Source organism: Lithobates pipiens, unplaced genomic scaffold (genome assembly GCF_037356315.1).
Source record: "Lithobates pipiens isolate NorthernLeopardFrog02 unplaced genomic scaffold, aLitPip1_a1.2 Scaffold_16, whole genome shotgun sequence".
Lineage (NCBI taxonomy): Eukaryota > Metazoa > Chordata > Amphibia > Anura > Ranidae > Lithobates > Lithobates pipiens.
The window spans coordinates 291,869,534-291,893,170 of record NW_027507748.1 but is presented as its reverse complement, the minus strand read 5'-3'; the positions used below and the strand labels follow the sequence as shown (position 1 = coordinate 291,893,170).

The 23,637-nt window shown below is 44.5% G+C and overlaps 1 protein-coding gene and 1 pseudogene across 1 annotated transcript in view; one reads left to right on the top strand and one right to left on the bottom strand.

Moving 5' to 3' along the window:
* LOC143982644 (putative helicase MOV-10) overlaps positions 1-23,637 on the bottom strand; it is a 178,313-nt gene that overhangs the window by 76,991 nt on the left and 77,685 nt on the right. The window contains exon 9 of the mRNA XM_077481542.1: positions 2,800-2,973. Coding sequence (XP_077337668.1) covers positions 2,800-2,973 — 174 coding nt within the window. The remainder of the gene's footprint in view (positions 1-2,799; positions 2,974-23,637) is intronic.
* On the top strand, positions 5,569-5,701 carry LOC143986355 (U2 spliceosomal RNA; annotated as a pseudogene).

Here is a 23,637-nt window from a genome sequence, read left to right as displayed (position 1 = left end):
TGTTCATTTTACTTTATTTATTTTAGTTTGACATTTTTTTCCCCAAAAATTATTTTTTTGATCACTTTTATTCCTATTACAAGGAATGTAAACATCCCTTGTAATAGGAATATGGCATGACAGGTCCTCTTTACAGTGAGATGTGGGGTCAATAAGACCCACATCTCACCTCTAAGCTGGGAAGCCTGAAAAAAAAAAGATTCTGGCTTTGATCGTATTAGCGATTCGGTAGAAGCACCGGAGGGCGGCGGGAGATGTCTATGGCTGGGTATTGCAGGGTATCACCGACTATGGCTGGGTATCTCAGAGCATGGTGTTGCAGAGTACTGCAGGGTATTGGCGGGGGTTGCAGAGCATTGCAGAGTGTTGCAGGGTATTGGCGGGTGTTGCAGAGCATTGCAGAGTGTTGCAGGGTATCGGCGGGGGTTGCAGAGCATTGCAGAGTGTTGCAGGGTATCGGCGGGGGTTGCAGAGCATTGCAGAGTGTTGCAGGGTATTGGCGGGTGTTGCAGAGTGTTGCAGGGTATTGCAGAGCGTTGCGGAGTGTTGCAGGGCATTGCGGAGTGTTGCAGGGCATTGCGGAGTGTTGCAGGGCATTGCGGAGTGTTGCAGGGCATTGCAGAGTGTTGCAGGGCATTGCAGAGTATTTGCAGGGCATTGCAGAGTATTTGCAGGGAATTGCAGAGTAATGCAGAGTATTTGCAGGGAATTGCAGAGTAATGCAGAGTATTTGCAGGGAATTGCAGAGTAATGCAGAGTATTTGCAGGGAATTGCAGAGTAATGCAGAGTATTTGCAGGGAATTGCAGAGTATTGCAGAGTATTTGCAGGGAATTGAGGGGTTAATTTTCGGTGAGCAGCGATGTGGGCACTGCAGATGCAGCCCACATCGCTGCTGACACCGATCTCTTCCCCCTCCGCTGTACCAATCGGTACAGAGAGGGGGAGGGAGGAACCGGCGTCATAACATGACGCCGGCTTGTTTACAAGTGATCACTCCGTCATTTGACGGAGCGATCACGTGGTAAACGGCCGCGATGAGCGGCCGTTTACCGTGATTCGTGATGCGCCGGGTCCACTGGACCCAGCGGTCACGGATGCTCTCGTGTGCGCGCCCCAGGGGGCGCGCGAGAGCAGAATTCTGGGAGGCCGTTAATTAACGGCCTCTCAGAGTTAAACAACCGCCCTGATGCCGTTAATCGGCAATGGCCGGTTGTTAAGTGGTTAAAAAAGAAAACAAACGTTTACAACCACGTTAAACTGGCAGAGTGCAAAAGAGGTAATTTAGTTCCCCATGTGGGAGGTTATAGTCCAAGTTTAATAAAAAAATTAAAAATCAGCCCTGAACTAGAAGACTACAGCAGTGGGGGTAGTAGAGGGAATCAGGGGACGGAAAGTAGGACCAGCAGCACAAGAGACACACCAGATACATAGAAGGATACAAAATGTCCCTTTTTTTTTTAACTAAAATTAGCCTTTACGTAAATATGTCCTTTTGGTACAGGAGTTTGGCAGATAAAATGGGGCTTAGTGACAGGGGCGGGACTTTTTCCTGCAAAGGGATTTTACTTTAGATACTGAAAACATGGACAGCAATATTTTAAAAGTTTTCACAGTACACACAGCTTTTTTCTCCACAGAGTACAAATAACCACAAGAATGCAAAGAAATGTGCCTGATGTATTGCTATATTAAAAAGTAGAAGACCAAAATTTGCAATCACAGTGTAGTGGCGGCTTCTGAAGAGCATGCGCTATGCGTTTTTTCTAAAATTAAAGTTGTCTAAACTGCAGTTTGGTTTAGGTATAATTGTCTAAATTGGACTTCAGCATCAGTCCAACTGGACTGTGAAATGTTCAGCCTGGTCACAGGGGCCACTGTCTCTTCTGGCAGGCGTGGAACTATGGTCTGGTCAGGTGCTTAAATTACTCTTCTTTCGGGGCCAGGTCAGTGGGAGTGGCCCTCTCGCTGTGCCCTCTGGGAGAGGGTATTTAAGATGCGGATGTCACGTGATTCAGGGTTCCGGTCCAGTATGAAGTGCTACATGGTCCTGGTCCTCCTGACCAGCCCCCAGGAAGGCTATGGCCTGGGGTGCGGATCCACCCAACTTTAATGTCTCGGGCTAGCTAGCCCGAGGCAGGGAAACTAAAGGAGGATTCTGAGGTGGTGGTTGGGTGCCGTCTCCGGTCCGGGAGAGACCCAGTGTACTTCAAGCACTCCAGGGGAGGACTCTTTAGAAGAACACCACGTACGGGTTGGTTTTCTTAACAAGAGCCTGGAAGGGCTGAAGCAACCAAGAGAATTCGGTCTTGTGGATATCGCCAAGCAGGCTGAAAGATCCAGGTATCCTGTAAGTGTTCTAAAGCTTAGATTCCCTACGTGTTCTGCAACAACGTCTGTGACAAAGACTTTGTTCCTGATAAGCACCTTGTTGGCTGCTAGGCCTTGTGAGAGAGGGACTGTCCAACCTGAGTGTTCATCGAGCTGCGAATGGCTATTCTCTGGATGCAGTCAAAGCAAGCTTTTTAATGTTTTTTGGACTTTGACATAAGAGTACCTGAACTTCCTTTCCAACCCTCTGATCCCAAGTTGAAAGACTGTTCAATGGTTTGAGTTTTGCAAATAAAATCCATTCAAGTGGATCTATTGTCAGTCTCAAGTTACTGGGTTATTTACCACGGGACATCCCCTAGATGTGCCACAAGGAGAACAGAAGGTAACGGTAAGCCCAAAAATAACCAGCAACTCCTTCGGGGGTTAGTGCTACAACAGTAATGTGTTTCGTAAGCTTGAGCCTTACCTTAGCCTTCCTATGTTAACAATGCATTTCTTGTTTGAATATGTGGGGAATAGGGCATCTTTCAACATTTTCTCTTTTGCAAGGTCAACGGCTCTGTGCTGTATCTTCAATGGAAACCGGTTGAAGGTAAATGTAACATCAAAGAGCATCCCACTTATAAATTTGTTCAAAAGTCTAAAGGGAAAAAAAACAATACAATGTTCATTAGCAATATGGCATGCATGTTTCCAGGACAAATTACATAAAAAAAGAGAATAACAATTTTACAAGCTGTTTTATAAAATAAAATTGGGAATTCCCTGCTGCCTCCCCCACCAGGGTGGAGCTGTGTGAATTAGAGCCAGTTCCTCTCCTCGCTGCCACTGTGTTGTTGGAGCAGCTTTGTGAGAAAGTGCCTGCACTTGACACCCACAGTAAGAGGTGCAGATTGGATCCAATCAGAGGGCAGGAGAGTTGGCGCCACTAGGAACTTCAAAAAGGACTTGCTGGGCAGGAGTATTTCCCTACAAAATCAATTCCCTGTAATACCAAAATGCCAACTATATATATATCCTTTTCATGACTGAGCCTATTTTGGTGTTTAGTTAAAGTTAAAGTGGAAGTAAACCACTCTATCGTTTTCAGTCAAGGAAGCTGCCATCTTGACCTCTAATGATTCTTCAACTGCCATAATTCTGCACATGTGATCAGTTATGAAACCAGCCATTGGATGGTTTGAAAGTTTGGTTGAGAGCACAACCAATGTGAAAGTTACCATTTCCGGCATGCTGGGAATGTAAGTGTTTTTTGAAACTGAGTTTACTCCCGCTTTAAAATCTGTATTTTTTTTCTAGAAAATTACTTAGAACCCCCAAACATTATGTATATATTTTTTAGCAGAGAATCTATAGAATAAAATGGCGATTGTTGCAATATTTTATGGCACACGGTATTTGTGCAGAAGTCTTTTAAATGCTCTTTTAAACTTTTTGGGGAAAAAGACACTTTCATGAATTTAAAGAAAACAAAATGGTAAAGTTATTGCAATTTGTATAATGTAAAAAGATGATGTTATGCTGAGTAAATAGATACCAAACATGTCACTCTTTAAAATTGCGCACACTCATGACATGGCGACGAACTACGGTACCTAAAAATCTCCACAGCCGACATTTAAAAAAATATAATATAAACAGTGTAAACAAAACAATTAGAGCAAAACATATAAAAGTCCATAAGAGAGCACCATCAAGTGTCCATATGTGGTGATCCTATAAATAACAGGCATGGTAAACGTTCAAACCAGTGACAGCCTCCACCGATAGTAAGTACTAACCGCTCACCTCAATGTATGGACCCCTGAGTGAATCAGTTAGGTCAAACAGGCAGCCCCTTCACAAGGGTACATATACTGGTCCGCCCAATTACTGGATCACCGGAGACAGGTGTACACACTAGTAACGTAAGGTCTCATGCATCCTGATCATAGGCTCCATCATGTTCGTACATAAAATGATAATAGTGGTACAAATAGTGCTCTCTGTTTGATGCAATAAAATGTATTTATCAAAAAGATTTCACTTACAAAAACATGCACTGTCCCTCAGTACTAAGGATATACAGCAAAGTTTCCACGAGGATGAACGGAGGATGCGGGTGACGTCATGTAGGTCATGTGGTCCCGTACGCGTTACATCCCAGGGGGCGGGACTTCAGCGGTGATGGAGTGACGTACATCACCTGCTTTTAATACCCTATAATGACGACGCCGATCATTAGAGGCATTGTGGGTAAAAGGAAACCATGGAGACATAGTAAACAGCCAACACTGACTCCTCTGGCCAAACAAGGAATTACATAGAATACGTCACCAATATGTCACAATGGTATCCACATATACAACCGGACAAACCGGAAGTCATAAGGCATTTTAAAAAAAAATAACAGTTACCAGGTTAGAGTTACAGAGGAGGTCTAGTGGTAGAATTATTGCTCTCGCTCTGACGATCGTGGCGATACCTCACATGTGTGATTTGAACACCGTTTACATATACATAACATATGTAAACATCCCTTGTGAAAGTAATAGGTGGTGACAGGTTCTCTTTATGGAGGGATCAGGGGTCTAAAATACCCCAAATCCCTCCTTTGCACTTCAAAGTATTCATATTGGCGAAAACGGCGATTCTGAATACTGTATATATTTTTTAAAACTGCGCCATTGGCAGCCGAGTAAAATGGAAGTGACGTTGTGATGTCACTTCCGTGTTTACAGAAAGAAGACTAGAACAAAGCCATTTCCAGCTTTGTGCCAGTCTGTCTCCAGCCCCTGGAAGTGGCGGATCGAGGATCGGGTCTCCCGGTGGGACGGGAGGCCCAGTAAGAGCAGCGGAAGGGGGGATGTCCCCTCCTGCTCCTCCAGGATAACAACTGAGCGGCTTTTAGCTGCATCGTTTGTTATCCCTGGAAAGCTGCCCGCCCCGTCTAAAAAAACGGTACTGGAATAATGCTTGCAGCTACGGGCATCATCCCGGTATGACCCCCGAAAGCTGAGGCCACATAAATGCGTATGTTGGCGGGAAGGGATTAAATCTAAAACACAGCGGGTAAAATAACTATTGAACACATCATAATCTTTCTAGGTAAATATATTACTAAAGGTACTATTGACATTGAATTTTCACCACATGTCGGTAGCAACCTATGCAATCCAGACATACAAAGAAACCACACAAATACCTTCAGAAATGAAGTGTTGTGTAATAAAATTGAATGACACAAGGTAAAAGTATCGCTTCTCTGCCTTTTGGCTAAGATCAAGTGTAGTATCTGTTCTTATCAGTTACCAGGAGGTGGCGCTTGCTTCCGTCCCTGTTCTACAGCGAGGTGGAGCAGGGGTGGCGGTTGCTATGCAAAACCTGCTGGTGTGAAGGTAACCTGGAGCGGTTCGTAGCCGAAAGGGAAGCCTTCTGATGAGGATGGAGAACCACTGGTCAGCGCCAGGGGAGGGGACCCTGCCTTCTGGCCTGGATTGGGGTAGCTTTAGCTCCGGTCAGTTTTCGGGAGGGAACGTTGGTTCCTTTTTCTCCCACCGGGGGAACGGCCAGTACTTCCTGAATGTAATTAGGTAGGAGTGATGGGAGCGAGGGTGAGGCCTGATGGCAAAGGGCTCTCACTAAGCTCCTGGATGTCCATGCCTTTCTGGCTGGGGTGGGGGCTGCTGTGGTCTGGGCTGGGGGGCCAGGATGCTTTTATTGAAAAGCCTATGGTGATGTGCCCCTGAAGTGGCAGTTCAGGGGTGCCTTACTTTCACTGTGATTTAATCACTCTGATGTTTGGCACCTTGGTCACGTTACTATAACACATCTTTTCACACCTGCCTCTAGGGCCATGCCTTTTGGCTAGGACCAGAGGAATTTTTGATTCCTGGCCGGGGGGCCTGGTCATTGTATTACACAATGGCCACCTTTTCACTCTCCTTTTTCACTATCCCTTTCCCACTTTATTTATTTTATTTGTGTGTGTTTTGTCACGTTTTATGTTTGTCACCTGCACGTTTGATGAGTAGGGTCCGGGTCCTCGGGCCAACCCTGAAAGTCTTGTGGGAGGGTGGACATAGGCCTTCTGGCTTGGTTCACCTTCTCTTTGTGGGGTCTTCCTTCGGGGGAGCCCCTACCCAAGTACCTGGGTGGGTCTGTTTCGGCACACCTTCCGGAGAAAAGCAGTCGTCTGGTTTCGGCCAGATGGGCCATGTATTGGTACCTCAGTCCCCGTCTGGAGCCTAACGCACCGGGGATCAGGGTAAGGTCCTTCCTAGTGGAGGACAGTAGGACACCCGTTGCACGTTTTTGTGTTCACTCTTGATGTGTGTGCACTTTTTTTGGCACCAGGTGGAAGGTTTTGGGTGTGTTTTGCACGCCACAGGCTTTTCAAAAAAAGAAAAAAAAAGGTAAAAGTATTGAACATGGGGGGGCGTGACCGGATGGTGATGGCGGCGAAGTGTGAGGAGTGAGTGCGAGAGAGATGTGTGCTCTCACTGCACGCTGACGGGAGCTGGTATCAGCGGCGCCCGTGACATCCCCGTTTGATCTCCCTAACGGAGAAGGCTCTGGCTTGGTGTGCTGGGGGGATCTGCGGTGCCCAGCAGTGGTTGCTGACGGTCGGGAGAGGCAGAGTGTGGCGGAGTGGCGGAGCGGTGGGGTCTCTCGAGCACCGGCGGTGTGTGGAGGAGTGTGAACGGAGGAGAGATTTCTCAGCTCAGCCCCTGGAGGTGAAACCCCGTGAGATCCGCTCGAGAGAGGAGCCACATCACTGAGACTGGGGATGAGGTACAGCCACTTCCAGGTAAAAGTCAGCTAAACCCAGCGAAGAAATTTAAAGGCATAGATATATTATTATGCAGTGACTGTGGAGAGACGTTTTATTTCATGCCAGATCCCCCCCATCATTGCCCCTTTTGAGCTGAATTAAAGGAGAAGTAAGAGGGGAGTTGTTGTGAACGCCGTATTATCCTTGGGGAAAGTGTTGCAGTAAAGAAAGAAAGAAATATATAAATACATATACTGGAAAAATAGCTCCTGCTGCTGCTGCTTGCCCTTTAAGAAATTAGCTCAAATTAGCTCATTCATTCTTAAAGTTCTGGACTAACTGCGGAGTAGCTGAAGCTGACCTCTCCTTTTTTTCTTTTTTTTTTTTTTTTTTTTGCCTTGGCCTAGGGAAATTTACCCCCCTTCAAAAGAGATATTGTTTTTTTGTTTTGTTTTTTTTGTTTTTTCTCTCGGGGACACTTGCGGATTTGAACGATGTCTGCAAGGAGGAGGGGGGAGGAGCATGCCAGGCAGGAAAATGTGGGGGCGCAATCTTTGAGATCTGCCAAAGAAAAAGATAAAGAAAAAGACCCCCAGTTTACTGCAACAACAGCTGGGATAGCTGCTGCGGCCAAGTTGGAAAAATATGCCCATGCTCATACTCCCGATAATACGCCAACCAAGGGGGGACAGGGGAGTCTAGTGAAACCTCCAACGGATAGAAAGAGTCAAGGGCAACCGTCACAAGCAGGCGTAAAACATATAAATAACAAAAATGCGGGAGCAATTGGAAGATCAGAGACAGATCCCATGCTGGTACACCCAATAAATGGTGAAGAAGAGCCGACGCTGAAGGAGGTCCTTGGGGCTGTTAACGTTTGTAAACAATCATTATTGGAGCTATGCGATCAAACAAGAAGTATTAAAGAAGAGCTGGCCTTTATACGGCAGGAACTTCAGTTAACGGTTGACAGATTAACAGCAGCAGAAGGTAGAATTTCTCAGATTGAAGATGAGGTGTATCCATTAAATCAAGAGGTCAAAGATTTAAAAATACAGATGGGCAAATATGAAGGGAAACTGGATGAATTGGAAAACAGACTCCGCAGGGACAATATAAGACTGGTAGGCCTCCCCGAGAAGTGTGAAGGCTCTGACACAGCTGAGTTTCTGGAAAAATGGCTTGTTGAAGTATTTGGCAGAGAGTCTTTCTCCCAACAATTTGCTATTGAAAGGGCACACAGAGTTCCGCTTAGAATCATGCATCGGGGGGGTCAGCCTAGATCTGTATTAATCAAATTTTTGAATTTCCGGGATAAGGTTGTTTTGCTTCGGAGGGCCAGGGAGATGGGGAGTGTCATCTACAAGGGCGCCAAAATCTCGTTTTACTCTGACTTTTCCCCTGATCTGCAGAAGCGCAGAGCAGAGTTTATAGAAGTCAAGCGCAGACTCCAGAAATTGGACATTACATATGCTCTGCTCTATCCGTCAAGGTTACGGGTAGTAGCATTAGGAGAGACCTTATTTTTTGACACGCCGGCAAGGGTAGAAGCATGGATGCAGGAGAAGGGAGATCAGTTATTGAAGAAGTGATGTGTTTTTCTTTTTTATATATGTATGTGTATGACCCCCTTTTCATTTCATTTATCCTTTTTCTTTTTTTTTCTTTTTTTTTTCTTTTTTCTCTCCTTTCCCCTCCCTCTCTTATCGGGAGAGGGGAAGATTAGCGAAGGGGGGATGTAACGGGTGCTCTGTAAATGAAGAAAGGGAAGATGATACACTAAAGTCAGGGTGTAGAGAATGACACACAATATAGTAAGAATTTATGCTTGAGAAAGGGGAGGGTCAAAGGGGGGGGTTGTTGAGTATTGGGGGGGAGTGGGAGGTGGGTGGGGATGGAAGTATGAGAGAAGGAGGGGGGAGGGGGGAGCATGAGGGTACGTGTGGGAGTGTAGCGGTCACGGAAAAAACCCCTAGGGGTAACCTAGATAGGTATGGAGAGGGTAGGGGGGAGGGAACAGGGAAAATGGAAGCATACAAAATTCAGGAAAAGGAAATGGGTAATACTTGCACAGTTATAGATGTTAATTTAAAAGTAATGAGTAAACACGGGGTAATGGTGTGTGTAGACAGAAGGTTTGGATCTCATGCTCACAAGAGGAGACTGAGAAGGGATGACACTAGGGAGTATAAAAGATGGTATAGCTTTATCAAAGTACTCATTAAGTGGGATTGCACTTTCCTTTTTACATCCCCCCCTTGCATTCTCCTCCTCGGTATGAACTATAGAGGGAGAAGCAGGGATTATTTCTGCTCAACGTCAGGGAATTCAGGGAATTTAAATGTTAATTTTGAGCCTCCAGGTTTTACTCCTTTTTCGCTCTTCTTTTTTCTTTTTCCACACTTCCTAGAGTTATGCAGTCTAGAGTTTTGAATATTGGCTCTTGGAATGTCCGAGGGCTGGGAGCCTCTGTAAAAAGAGCAGTAGTGTTTGACACCCTGGAAAAGTGTGGAGTAGGATTGATCTGCCTACAAGAGACACACCTAATTAAAGAAACCATATTAAAAACTCAGAGTAGGAAATTTCAAGTCCAGTACCATTCAGTCCACACCTCTTATTCGAGGGGAGTGGCCGTGTTGGTAAGGAGAGAGGTGGCGTTCTCCTGTCGGCAGATCAATATAGACAAAGAAGGGCGGTTTATCTTTTTACACTGTGTAATTGAAAATCAGGAGTATGTTTTTGCAAATGTTTACATTCCTCCCCCATTTAAAATGGAAGTTTTATATTGTTTGATGGAATTTATAGCGGATAAATCGGGGATTCCTGTTATAGTAATGGGAGACTTTAATGAGGTTATAAATAAAAGCCAGGATAGGTTTCCACCAGGAATATATATGCAAACGGAGGCTGAGACCCGGCTGTCTCGATTTTTGCGGGAGGGGGGCCTGTCTGATATATGGAGAATGCGTAACCCAGACCAGTTACAATACTCATGTTTCTTAAGCTCATACTCCTCACTCTCAAGGATAGATTTAGTCCTTGGGAATGAGGAGGCAAGCCGTGTAGTAAGGGAAATAGTTTATCAACCTAGAGGGGTGTCAGATCACTCGCTAGTGACAGTTTCGGTAAATCTAGGGGGGATAAAGCCCCCAAGAGTATGGAATATGAATCCAGTGTGGTTTGAGCTAATTGGGGACCCCGAGAGGGTGCTGTTTAGTGTGGCAGAGTTTGTGGAGTTTAACAGTGGGTCTGCAGAGATAGGAGTAATATGGGACGCATTGAAGGCCTATCTTAGGGGTATTCTTATCCAACAGGTAGCGAATGTTAAGAAAACATCTAATGAATGGGAGAATAGGGTTAAAAGGGATCTAGTAATAGCAGAGAGAGCCTATATAGAAAACCCCACCCCAGAGAAAAAAAAAATATGGTTAGAGAAACAACTGGAACACAAGGTAGTCGTTATTAGGAAAATAGAGAATAAAAGATTGTTCCAGAAACAAGTGGAATATGGGGAAGGGGAAAAAGTAGGAAAGATGTTGGCACAGATTGTAAGAAGTAACTCCTCGCCATCCACTGTCCCAGTGATAAGGACTGAGAAAGGAGAAATATCAGCACAGAGCTCAGTGATTATTGATACCTTTAGGGTATTCTATGCCAAACTGTATTCTTCACGGGGGACAGAGGTTGGCGAGGATATGGATAGGTTCTTTTCGAATATCAAAATGCCTTCCCTAACAAAGTAGGAGAATGAGATAATGGAAGCCCCATTAACAATTGAGGAGCAGAAATGGCTAATAAGAAATCCCCAGGGCCAGATGGTCTTCCTTTGGAAACCTATAAATATTACAGTAAAATATTGCTTCCAGAGCTCCTTAAAGTATTTAATTGGGCAAAAAAGGAGGGGAGATTGCCGACTTCAATGACTGAGGCAACAATAATAGTCTTACACAAGGAGGGGAAGGACCCATTGGAAACACAGTCCTATCGACCCATTTCCCTTCTCTGTGCGGATGCTAAAATATTAGCCAAAGTATTAGCCATTAGATTGAATAAAATTATTTCCAGGCTGATACACTCCGACCAAACAGGTTTTATCCCAGGCAGAACTACAAGCACAAACATAAGAAGATTATATCTTAATATGCAGGTACCTATAGAGAATGATGGCAATAAGGCAATAATGGCTTTAGATGTAATCAAAGCCTTCGATAGTTTAGAATGGCCCTATATCTGGCGGGTACTGAGGGAATTTGGGTTTGGCCCTAATCTTATTGCATGGGTAAAAACCCTGTATAACGGCCCTAGTGCTAGAATTAGGGTTAATAATGAATATTCAGATAGGATTTTTCTAGAGAGGGGGACAAGACAGGGGTGCCCTTTGTCACCCCTGATCTTTGCCCTAGCAATAGAACCATTAGCTATTGCAATTAGATCTAGTAGGAATATGGTCGGTTTCCAAAGGAGGACGAGGGAAGAGAGGATAGCGCTATATGCGGACGATATTCTCCTCTTTCTGGGGGACACAGAGCAGTCCCTCAGACAAGGGATGAAACTTATTTCAGATTTCGGGAGGTTCTCAGGCCTGGAGATAAACTGGGAAAAATCAGTTCTTATGCCATTGGATAAAAGTAGGGCCCAAAGCCCAGGGACAGGCGCGCAGCTGGTAGTTGTGGAGCGCATGAAATACCTGGGGATACACATACAAAAAGATCCTAATAAATATATAAATGATAATTTGGTTCCATTAATAGCTAAATTCAAGAAGAAAATCGAAATCTGGAAAAGACTCCCATTATCGAATGCAGGGAGATGTAACTTGATTAAAATGGTATGGATGCCTCAGTTATTGTATGTGTTACATAACTCCCCGATTTGGGTAGACATAATGTGGTTTAGGAAAATAGAGGTACTATTCCGAGAACTTATATGGAAAGGGGGAGTATCCAGGATAGCTCTACAAACTTTGCAATCACCTACAAGAAAAGGTGGAATGGCAGTTCCACATCCAAGGAGCTACTTTTTAGCTGCTCAATTACAACACTTGGACATGAGTGAGGAGATGGGTGGAGGAATTAATAAGGCCTTAATATTAATGGAGACACCCCATAAGAATATGGTAGAAGCTCTGGAGGCAAACTCATTTCCCAAAAAAAAAATACCCACAATAAAATTAGTAGTAAAGGTGTGGAAGGCAGTTAAGGCGATTAAAGGCCTGGGAGGCTTAACTCAGTACACCCCATTGTGGGACAACCGGAACCTGCAGGAAATGGAAGAAATAGGGGTATATAAAGATTGGGAAGTCAAAGGGATAGATAAGTTGGCCCAGTTATATACAGGGAAAATATTAAAAACATTTAGCGCTTTAAGATCAGAGTTTGATATATCCAAACAATCATTTTATAAATACCTTCAAATTAGACATGCCCTAGGGAAACAATTTAATAGGCAAGGTCCTGTGTGGAATAACTCCCCTATTTTTAGCAGATTAAAGGCCCCAGTGAGGACAAAAGGATTTATAGCGGATGTATATCCAGTTATATGTGAAGGAAGTATAGGAAGCCCAGAAGGGTTCAAATGCAGAAGGAAATGGGAGGAGGAGTTGGGAATATTCACGGATGAACAGTGGAGGAAAATACTGGAGGATGGTTACTCAATCTCAGTTTCGCCTGCCCAGAAGATGTCACACTTAATGCTGCTGCATAGGGCCTATTATACACCAAAAAGACTGTTTAGTTTCGGACGTAGAGCAGATGATAGGTGCCCTAGATGTCAAGAGTCTGGAGACCTAGCTCACATGTTCTGGCGATGCCCAAAATTGTTTCGTTACTGGTCAGAGATTGTTATCACCTTGAATGAAACATTTGGTGTAACGATCAGGGGGGATCCCAGGATATGTGTGCTGGGCCTGGGTGAAGCAATAGGGAGATCGCGACATACCAATAAAGCAATACTGAGATGTTTGTTTCAGGCAAGAAAATTGTTAGCTCAAAGGTGGCAAGCAAAAAATGCTCCTTCAGTAGCGGACTGGCAGATAGCAATTATGGAGACAATATGGAAGGAGAGGGTGATATATTTGAGGAGAGGAAATTTTAAAGAATTTAAAAAGATGTGGAAACCCTGGCTGGATAGAATGAGATACCCAGAATGAGGTATGGGAGAGGTGAAAGCTGGGTAGAGAGAGAGGAAGTAGGAGGGGAAGGAGGAATATATGAGCAATGAGTGAAAAGAGGGGTTAGATAGAAGAAATATTGACACATCATGGATAGGAATGTTTTCTAAAGGTTTTTATTACTCACTAAAGTATTACTGTATTTGTAAAGGTGAAATAAGTGCTACACATGCTATAGAGAATGTTTTTCTTGCTTTTATTATGTAAAAGAATGTTGAAAATGAATAAAGATTATGAAATTAAAAAAAAAAAGTATTGAACATGCTAACTGAAATATACTGTATTTATCGGCGTATAACATGCACTTTTTTCCTCTTAAAATCAGGGGAAAATCGTGGGTGCGTGTTATACGCCAATCCCTGTCGAACTCACGCTGATTCTGAAGAAAGGAGCTACAGAAAGCCGAGCGTACTTCGGCTTTACTTAGCTCCTCTCGCAGTCCTGCCCACCTCCACTGATTGCGAGAGGAGCAGAGACTAGCCGAAGTACACTATGCTTTTTGTATGTTGTCGGCGCTCGCTCCTCTCCGCTCAGTCTGCGCCAATTTTAAATCAGGGCAGTGCTGCAACTAGACTAGAAATGTTGCAAAGGCACTGGGCAAGGTTGCACTTGGCAAGGCTGCATTGGGAAAGGCTGTAAAGGCACTGGGCAAGGCTGCACTGGGCATGGCTGTAAGAATGGAGAAACCCCCTAGCACTGGGACTTTATAGGTGCTACCATGTCAACAATATTAGAAAAATATAAAAATGTTTTTTTATTATATAAAGAGAAAAAGTATATACATAATTACAATGACAAAGAAAAAAAACACATAAGTAGTCAAGGATGCATAGTAAATATCCAAGTTTCAGACATATGTTAATATTCAAAAGTATGTCAGGAGTTTGAACATAAAGAAGTACATGATAAGTAACCCCATAAAGACACAGAAACCTGATATGGATCAAGATTTTGCACATAGCTCTTTGTGAAATAGATCTGTGTTCAATCCTCAATTGAGTGATAACAAATTCGTGGATGTGTTCAAGAAAGTAATAGCTGAAGATCTTAAGGCCCTCAATGTCAAAAAAATGAAATGACATTTCTTACAATGTGGCACTTTAACTTCTTCCCACCTGGCCACTGCACATAAATGACAGGGTGGGCACTTTGCCATTCTGAGTGGACATTCAGGAACATCCTTCATAACGAGGCAGCGTTCAGCGGCACAATCCTTATGCGCTCGTGTCCCCCAGACATGGTGCATCTCCGATCAGCAGAAGGGCTCTTTAATTGGCCCTTCTGATCACATGATGGCTGTGTCCAATCACAGCCATCATGTGATGTAACAGAGTCAGCTGTCAGTTCATCGGCTTTACTTCTCTTCACACGGAGCCTGTCATTTAGGAGACGTCGGGCTGGTCTGTGTTGCCTGCGGGGATTAGTGAGTGTATAGCACTTTACACTCACTGATTGCACAGCATTACAATCACTGATTACACAGTGTTCTCACAAAGTGTTCCCACAAAGTGTCCCCACACAGTGCCCCCAAACAGTAAAACACACCTGTCCCAGTGATCAACATCTGCACACATCAAGCCCAGTGATCAACATCTGTAATCTGCGTACATCTGTCCTAGTGATCAACATCTATCCCAGTGATCAACATCTGCTTGTGGGTAACTCCATTGACTTAGTGCTCTAGGGCCTTTGAAATGTAATAACTAGTCAGGAAATTAGATGTGTAATATGTTAGAAAAATCTTATGTATTGACATTTTCACATAAAAAAAATGCGTTTTCATTTTCTTTCCACATTTTCCAAAAACTTGTGGAAAAAATTACATGTTCAAAAGACTCATTATGCCTCATAGGATATACAGTGCCTTGAAAAAGTATTCATTCCCCTTGAAAATTTCCACATGTTAAACCAAAAACATAAATGTAATTTATTGTGATTTTATGTGATAGACCAACACAAAGTGGCACATAATTGTGAAGTGAAAGGAAAATGATAAATGGTTTTCAATTAATTTTACAAACAAAAGTGTGGGGTGCATTTATATTCAGCCCCCCTGAGTCAATACTTTGTGGAAGCGCCTTTAGCTGTAATTACAGCCACAAATCTTTTTGGGGATGTCTCTACCAGCTTTGCACATCCAGAGAGTCACCTTTTTGCTCATTCTTCTTTGCAAAATAGCTCAGGCTCTGTCAGATTGCATGGAAAGTGTCTGTGAACATCAATTGTCAAGTCTTGTCACAGATTCTCAATTGGATTTAGGTCTGGACTTTGACTAGACCACTCTAACATGAATATGCTTTGATACAAACCATTCCATTGTAGCTTTGGCTGTATCTTTACTGTTGTTGTCCTGCTGGAAGGTGAATCTCTGCCCCAGTCTCAAGTCTAATAGGGTTTCTTCCAAAATTGCCACGTGTATTTGGCTCCATCCATCTTCCCATCAACTCTGACCAGCTTCCCTGTCCCTGCTGAAGAAAAGAACCCCATAACATGATGCTGCTACCACCATGTTTTACGGTGGGGATGGTGTGTTCAGAGTGATGTGCAGTGTTAGTTTTCCACCACACATAGCTTTTTGCGTTTAGACCAAAAAGTTCAATTTTGGTCTCATCTGACCAGAGCACCTTCTTCCACGTGTTTGCTGTGCCCCCCACATGGCTTCTTGCAAACTGCAAACAGGACTTCTTATGGCTTTCTTTTAACAATGGCTTTCTTCTTGCCACTCTTCCATAAAGGCCAGATTTGTGGAGTGCACGACTAATAGTTGTTCTGTGGACAGATTCTCCCACCTGAGCTGTGGATCTCTGTGGTTCCTCTAGAGTTACCATGGGCATCTTGGTTGCTTCTCTGAATAATGCTCTCTTTGCCCGGCCTGACAGTTTAGATGGACGGCCATGTCTGGGTAGGTTTGCAGCTGTGCCATACTCTTTCAATTTTTGAATGATGGATTGAACAGTGCTCCATAATGTGTTTAAAGCTTGGGATATTTGTTTATAACCTAACCCTGCTTTAAACTTCTCCACAACTTTATCACTGATCTGTCTGGTGTGTTCCTTGGCCTTCGTGATGCTGTTTGTTCACTAAGGTTCTTTGAGAGGGCTTCACAGAACAGCTGTATTTATACGGAGATTAAATTACACACAGGTGGATTCTATTTATTAATTAGGTGACTTCTGAAGGCAATTGGTTCCACTAGATTTTAGTTAGGGTTATCAGAGTAACGAAGGCTGAATACAAATGCATGCCACACTTTTCACATATTTATTTGTAAAAAAAATTGAAAACCATTTATAATTTTCCATCCACTTCACAATCATGTGCCACTTTGTGTTGGTTTATCACATAAAGTCCCAATAAAATTGGCATGTGGGGGAGGAAATATCATGAGCTTGGTTTTAGTTGCTAATGCGTGAGGAGACAGGTGGAGAGAGCTGGGGCTGGAGAGATAGATTTGGGTGTCATTAGCATAGATATTATATTGAAAGCCATGGAAGGCAATCAACTGACCCAGGGAGGTGGTGTAGATTGAGAAAAGGAGACGTCCAAGAACAGAACCTTGGGGGACCCTGAAGGAGAAAGGAAAAAGTGGAGGAAGTAGAGTTGTAAGTGACACTGAAGGAGCGGTGGGATAGGTAGGATAAGAACCAGTGAAGAGTACAGTCAGAGATACCAAAGAAGTGGAGCTTTTTGAGGAGGAGAGGGTGGCCCACTGTGTCAAAGGCAGCCAAGAGATCCAGGAGAAGTAGTACAGAATAGCGTCTGTTGGTTTTAGCCGTTAGTAGGTCATTTGTGAGTTTAAGGAGAGCAGTTTCTGTGGAGTGTTGAAGGCAAAATCCAGACTGAAGGGGATCAAAAAGTTTGTTCATGGTCAGATGGTTGCTCAGTCAGTTGTAGACCAGTCTTTCAAGAAGTTTGGAGGAGAAAGCGAGTAAAAAGATAGGGCGTAGGTTATTAAGATTCTTGGAGTCTAGTGAGGGCTTTTTAAGTATGGGGGTGATTAGTGCATGTTTTAGAGAGTTTGGGAAGATGCCACAAGAGAGGGAGAGGTTGAAAATGTGAGTTAGAGAGTGTAGAATCGAGTCAGAGGGTGAGCGTAGCATTTGTTGGATAAAAGTTTAGCAATCTCATTAATACTAGCCAGGTTGAATGAATATACAATTGTGTTGCTAGCTGTGATTGGTCACAGTGCAATTACACTCACCTGTCCATAAGAATGTATTGACCTTCCGATCAGGTCTGCGTGAAAAACTGACAGGCGGACCTGATCGGATCGTCCATGTGAATGAGGCCCAAGAGTCATGTCTGCAATAACTTTTCAACATTATGAGAACTTTAAATAATAGATGTGTTAAGTTTTTGTACCACCTGCCCCACCCTATTAGATTGTAAGCTCTTCTGAGCAGGACTCTCTTAAGCCCCATACACACTATCAGATGTTCTGCTGTTTTTTCCCTTCAGATTTACCAAAACCATATTTCCTGACAGACTCCATGGCAGCCTACATATGGGTTAATCCCGCGTCTCATACCTCATAGGACCCCACTCCCATAAATCTTTGCTTCTGAACAGAGACTGTGTTCCTTTTTTGTCCTCCTCCTAGGACCAATGTGTTTGCTTACCTTATGAAGAGTTCCGGTCCAGTCCTGTTTTGCACGAAGATCCTGAGGGTGGTTATGGATTCCAGCAGTCCCAGCTATTAGCCGGGTGGAGACAGGCGATATATGCAATGCCATGAAGAGCTTACTAACCTGCCATTGGCAGGCAAGCGGCAACTTGGCCATACATCCTTTGCTATTAGCAGGAGGCCTCTGTTTTGATGTCCCGTTCGTGCAGTGGGTGGAGTACCCCCAGTCAGGATGGATCGGGATCGTGCCGTGGCGGTATCGTATTGATTTAATCATTTATCATTATGGCAGCCTGTTTTTTTGTGTTGTTTGACATCTCCTTTTTTCCATTACCTGGTACGTATGGCGGCTGGAGCGCATCTGCGTTCCAGGCTGCCTCCTCTTCCGTACGTTCTGCGCAGGTGCGTGCCTCGTTCGGATCGAGGCTTGGTCGTGCGCAGTTTTCGGAAGACGGCGGTGATCGCGCATGCGCGCGAACTCCGCTGACCGACGCCGGGGTGCGTGGTGACGTCACCATTGGCGCCAACATTTAAATAGCTGTCAGATACAGCTATGGTTGGGATTGCTCTGCGGGAGAACGGCGGCTTCCCGATGTGCTGTGTGTCTTGCTTGGAGGTATGTTCTGTTCGCCAGTAAGCTCTACTATTTGATTCCTGTTGGATGCTTATGGTGTTTTCGAATCTCTCCAGCATACAGACTTTTTCATTATGGACGTATCATTGCCCCCCAGAAGCCAACCCTTACGCTGCAGGTAGGAATATTATTTCCTTCTGCTGGTTTTAATTTGGGTAATTACTTTTGTTTTTCTTGCTGTAGTCTTTTTCTTCTCTATTTAGCCCTTCTAGGTCTGAACGTCATTTGTCGGCACGCAAAGATACTGACCAGTCTAGGTTACAACATCGTCATTCTACGTCAAGTTCTAGACGCTCTAGATCACCCTCCAGACACCATAAAGATAGGTCAAGATCTGGATCTGGTCGTCATTCAACCCACCGTTCCAGCCGCTCAGAGAAAGCCTGCTGGGGTTGTAAAACTCACGTTCCAGAGGGTAAATCTCTCTGTGAGTCTTGTTATTCCAGAGCTATGAAGGAAAGAGGAGGCGGAGACCAGCAAGTGGAAGCATTGGTCAGGAAGGTGGTTCAAGAATCTCTGAACAAAGCAGAGTCTGATCGGATGTTTAATCCTCCTTCCGTTACAGCTCTAGTCGATGTAGACGCAGGCCCTGTCATTCCGGGTCCCTCCAGACACAGTGTCTCTCCAAGTGAGTCTTCGGACAGTGCAATTGATGAATCGACTGCAGGTTTTGATTTTTCTCTTGTTCCGCAGCTGGTCAGAGCGGTCAAGGATGCTCTAAAATGGGAAGAGCCAGTTGAAGCACCCTCTAAACAGAGGCAGTACTTTAAACACCTTAAGAAGGATTTCCCCTTCTTGGGTGAGCTCGGTGAGATTATTTCAGACGAATGGGGAAAAGTAGAGAGGAAGAACTCCTTGATTTCCAAGATTGCCAAAATGTACCCGTTTAAAAGTGAAGACGTTAAATATCTGGATTCAGCCCCTCTTATTGATGCGGCACTAATGCGTCTGGTCAGGCATGTTACACTCCCTCTTGAAGATACCGTTTCATTCAAGGATGGTTTAGAGAGGAAGATTGACACCGACCTAAAGCGTATTTATATCACTGCAGGCATGGCCTGTAAGCCAGCTCTGGCTCTTGCAGCATTATCTAAAGCCATGGAGTCTTGGACGGATGATGTTGGTGTGGCTTTGGGAAGCGTTTCGGAAAAACTTATCCGGAGTTCACCAGTACATGAACTGAAGTTAGCATCAGTCTTTTTGGGAGAAGCATCCCTTGATATTATCCGCCAAGTGGCACGTGTCATGCCCTCCTCAGTTACTGCGAAGCCCGCTTTGTGGCTTCGTCCTTGGGTTGCAGATCCTGCCTCTTAACAGGCATGGTGTAAGATTCCCTTTGAGGGGCCCTCCCTCTTCGGGAATAAGCTTGATTCTGCCATTATCCGTGCTACTGGAGGTAAATCAGGGTTCTTACCCCAGGATCGTCGCCTCTTGAGTCAGAGGAAAGTTCAGCCCAGACAAGAACAAGAGCATGCTAGAGATGCTCGCCGTTACAGGCCTGGTCGGGAATTTAGGAAGAACTGGAGAAGAACTCAGTCTTCAGGCCAAAAATCCTCTAAGTCAACTACATCAGGGGGTAGAGAAGCTTCTAAGTCCTTTTGATGTGGGGCCTGTCCAGACGGAGCAAGTAGGGGCTCGGCTACTCCATTTCCGGCACGTCTGGGCAGCCCCGATTCAAGACTATTGGACTGTCAAGACAGTCTCCTCAGGTCATTCTTGGGTGTTCAACAGTCCGCCCATTTATCAGTTTGTTCCTACAATCCTACCACTCGTGGAAGAAAAATAAAAGGTACTCCTGTCTTACACAGATTCCCTGTTGGCCCAAGGCGCTGCCAATCCGGTCCCAACCAAGGAGAGATTTCAAGGGGTCTACTCCCCCCTTTTTATGGTCCTCAAAAAGAATGGCTCCTGTAGACCAGTCATCGACTTAATGCATCTGAACTCCTTCATCAAGAAGGAAAAATTCAAGATGGAGACATTACTAACAATACGTCAGTCAATACAACTGGGCGACTGGTTGATTTCCATAGACTTGAAGGATGCTTATTTCCATGTTCCGATCGCAAAAGAGTTTCAGAGGTACCTTCAGTTCGCAGTGGGCCAATTACATCTTCAATTTGTATGTCTCCCGTTCGGGCTTACAACATCGCCTCAAGTGTTTTCGAAGCTCTTACTGGCTGTAGTAGCACTAATCAGGATCAAAGGTATACGATTACACCATTACCTAGACGATCTACTGTTGCTTTCCCAAAACAGAGAACAGCTGCTGTTACATGGAACTCAAGTCATCTCGACACTCACGGAATTCGGTTGGCTGTTGAACCGGGAAAAAAGTCATTTGGACCCAACTCAGTCTTTGATTTTTCTTGAAGCCCAGTTCAACACGGTAGAAAGTACCATTTCCCTGCCGGTGGAGAAAATTCCAGTGATCCGAGACAGGATTCAGCTTGCATTGCATTCTCCTCTTCTCAGAGCCTTGCAGTGCCTCAAGATAATTGGCACCATGGTATCCACAGCCCCGATGATAAAGTGGGCACAATGGAGGATGCGTCCTTTTCAGAAGGGTTTTCTTCTACAATGGGACCAGGGGTCTCGAGACCATCTGGTCAGGATAACCCCCTCCATGCGGGAGAGTCTCTTCTGGTGGCTCCAACGAAAGAACCTCCTCAATTGCCATTCCATAGCTCCCGTCTCTTGGATCACGGTAACGACGGACTCCAGCAACAGGGGCTGGGGCACCCTGTGTCTGTCAGAAATAGCCCAGGGCGTATGGGAATTTCCAGCCCAAGACGTTGTTTCGAATATTCTAGAGCTTCGTGCTGCTCTCCGTGCTCTTCAAGCCTTTTCTCACCTGATTTTGGGGACCTCGGTTCTCCTAAGGCTGGACAACACGACAGCAGTATCTTATATCAAGAGACAAGGAGGCACCCGCAGTCTCTCTCTGCTGAAGGAAGTAAGCCCGATCATGTCTTGGGCTCAGATGAACTTGTCAAATCTGACGGCGGTTTATCTCCCCGGAATTCAGAATGTCCAGGCGGACTTCATCTCAAGGTTCTCCCTGGACAACAACGAGTGGTCTCTCCATCCCGAGATATTCACATGGATTCTGTCTCTGGGGATCCTGCCAGAAGTGGACCTGTTTGCCTCCCTGTGCAATTTCAAGCTGGAGAAATATTATACGAGGTGTCGTTGTCCCCAGGCCTTCGGTATGGATGCACTGACGGATCAATGGAAGTTTCGCACAGCTTATGCCTTTCCCCCAGTTCCGGTCATCCTGCGATTCCTTTCAAGACTCAGGTGGGAGAAGGTCAAGGTGGTGACAGTTGCTCCATTTTGGCCCAACAGGCCGTGGTTTCCGCTCCTAATGCAACTGAGTTTTCGGGATCCAGTTCCTCTCCCTTCCAGGGCAGATCTCCTGCTACAGGGAACATTTCTTCACCCATGCCCGGCCCATCTTCATCTGATGGTCTGGTTCTTGAAAGGGGAAGGTTGGAAGCATTAGGATGTCCAAGTACTGCTATCGCTACTCTACTGAACGCTAGAAGGCCAGGTACTAATAAGGTCTATCAAAGAATCTGGGCGAAGTTTGCTGACTATATTTCTTCCGTTGGCAGTTCCTGTAGTGATCCGAAGATTCAAGACATTTTGGGTTTCCTACAGACAGGACTAGACCTGTCACTAACAGTGAGTTCCTTACGAGTTCAAATTTCGGCAATTTCTGCATTTACTGGCGTTTCCTGGGCCAAACACCGTCTTATCAGACAGTTTTTCAAGGGAGCAATAAGACTCAGACCCCAGAAAAAAACAAGATTCTCCAAGTGGGATCCTCCTTTTGTCCTGGATTTCTTTTCAGAGGAAAGGCCTGAGCATATGGTTCAATCATCTATCAAGGCTCTTTCTCTCAAAACTGCCTTCCTGGTGGCCATAACATCGGCCAAGAGGGTCTCCGAGATCAGCTCTCTGGGTTTCAAAGAACCCTTTCTGACGTTCTTTCCGGATCGTGTGGTCTTGGTTTCCATGTTAGGGTCAAATCCTAAGGTCACATCTGTATTTCATGAGAACCAGGAGATTGTTCTTCCTACTTTTCGGACTTCCGGAGATTCTAACATTCATCCTTTAGATGTTGGAGAAGTTCTAAAACAGTACTTAGAAACCACAGCTCCCTTTTGGACTTCTGACCATCTCTTTGTTTACTTCCATGGAAAGAATAAGGGATTGCATGCTTCTTCAAGAACCATTGCAGCTTGGATTGTTCAGGCTATTCAAGGGGCTTATAAAGCTAAGGGTTTGGCTCCTCCAGAGGCGGTGACAGCTCATTCTACCAGGAGCGTTTCAACATCATGGGCGGCTGCTCGTCATGTTTCTCCAGAAGTGATCTGTAAAGCGGCCTCATGGTCATCATCTAATACCTTTATGACACATTATTGTGTTGAGCCGGCTTCTTTATCTTCGGTTAATTTTGGTTTACATGTCTTATCTGTTGACGGTGCCAATTAAACCTTTTTTCTGTTAACCAGCAATTTCCCACCCGGGTGTGTATGGCTAGTTATTTCCCATACGTAGGCTGCCATGGAGTCTGTCAGGAAAACGGAAAATTAATATCAAATACTTACCGTAATTTTCCTTTCCTGATGGACTCCATAGCAGCAGGAGTTCCCTCCCATTTGCTGGAGTAGGCTAAGTTACGGAACACAGTCTCTGTTCAGAAGCAAAGATTTATGGGAGTGGGGTCCTATGAGGTATGAGAGGCGGGATTAACCCATACGTAGGCTGCCATGGAGTCCATCAGGAAAGGAAAATTACGGTAAGTATTTGATATACATTTTCCGTTAATATGAGGTCAAACCTTATGATTTTCAATTTGTATGCAATCAGGCAGGCCCTTGCACTACATGGTTTTGGTAAATCTGAAGGAAAAAAAATCAGCAGAAAATCTGATAGTGTGTATGGGGACTTTAATCCTCTTGTATTTTATTGTATTATAACTGTATTGTCTCCCTTTTATATTGTAAAGCACTGTGTAAACTGTTGGTGTTATATGAATCCTGTATAATAATAATAGTATTTTTATGAAAAGACAAAATGATAAAAAAACATTGTGTCAATGCACTGAATCACAACAAT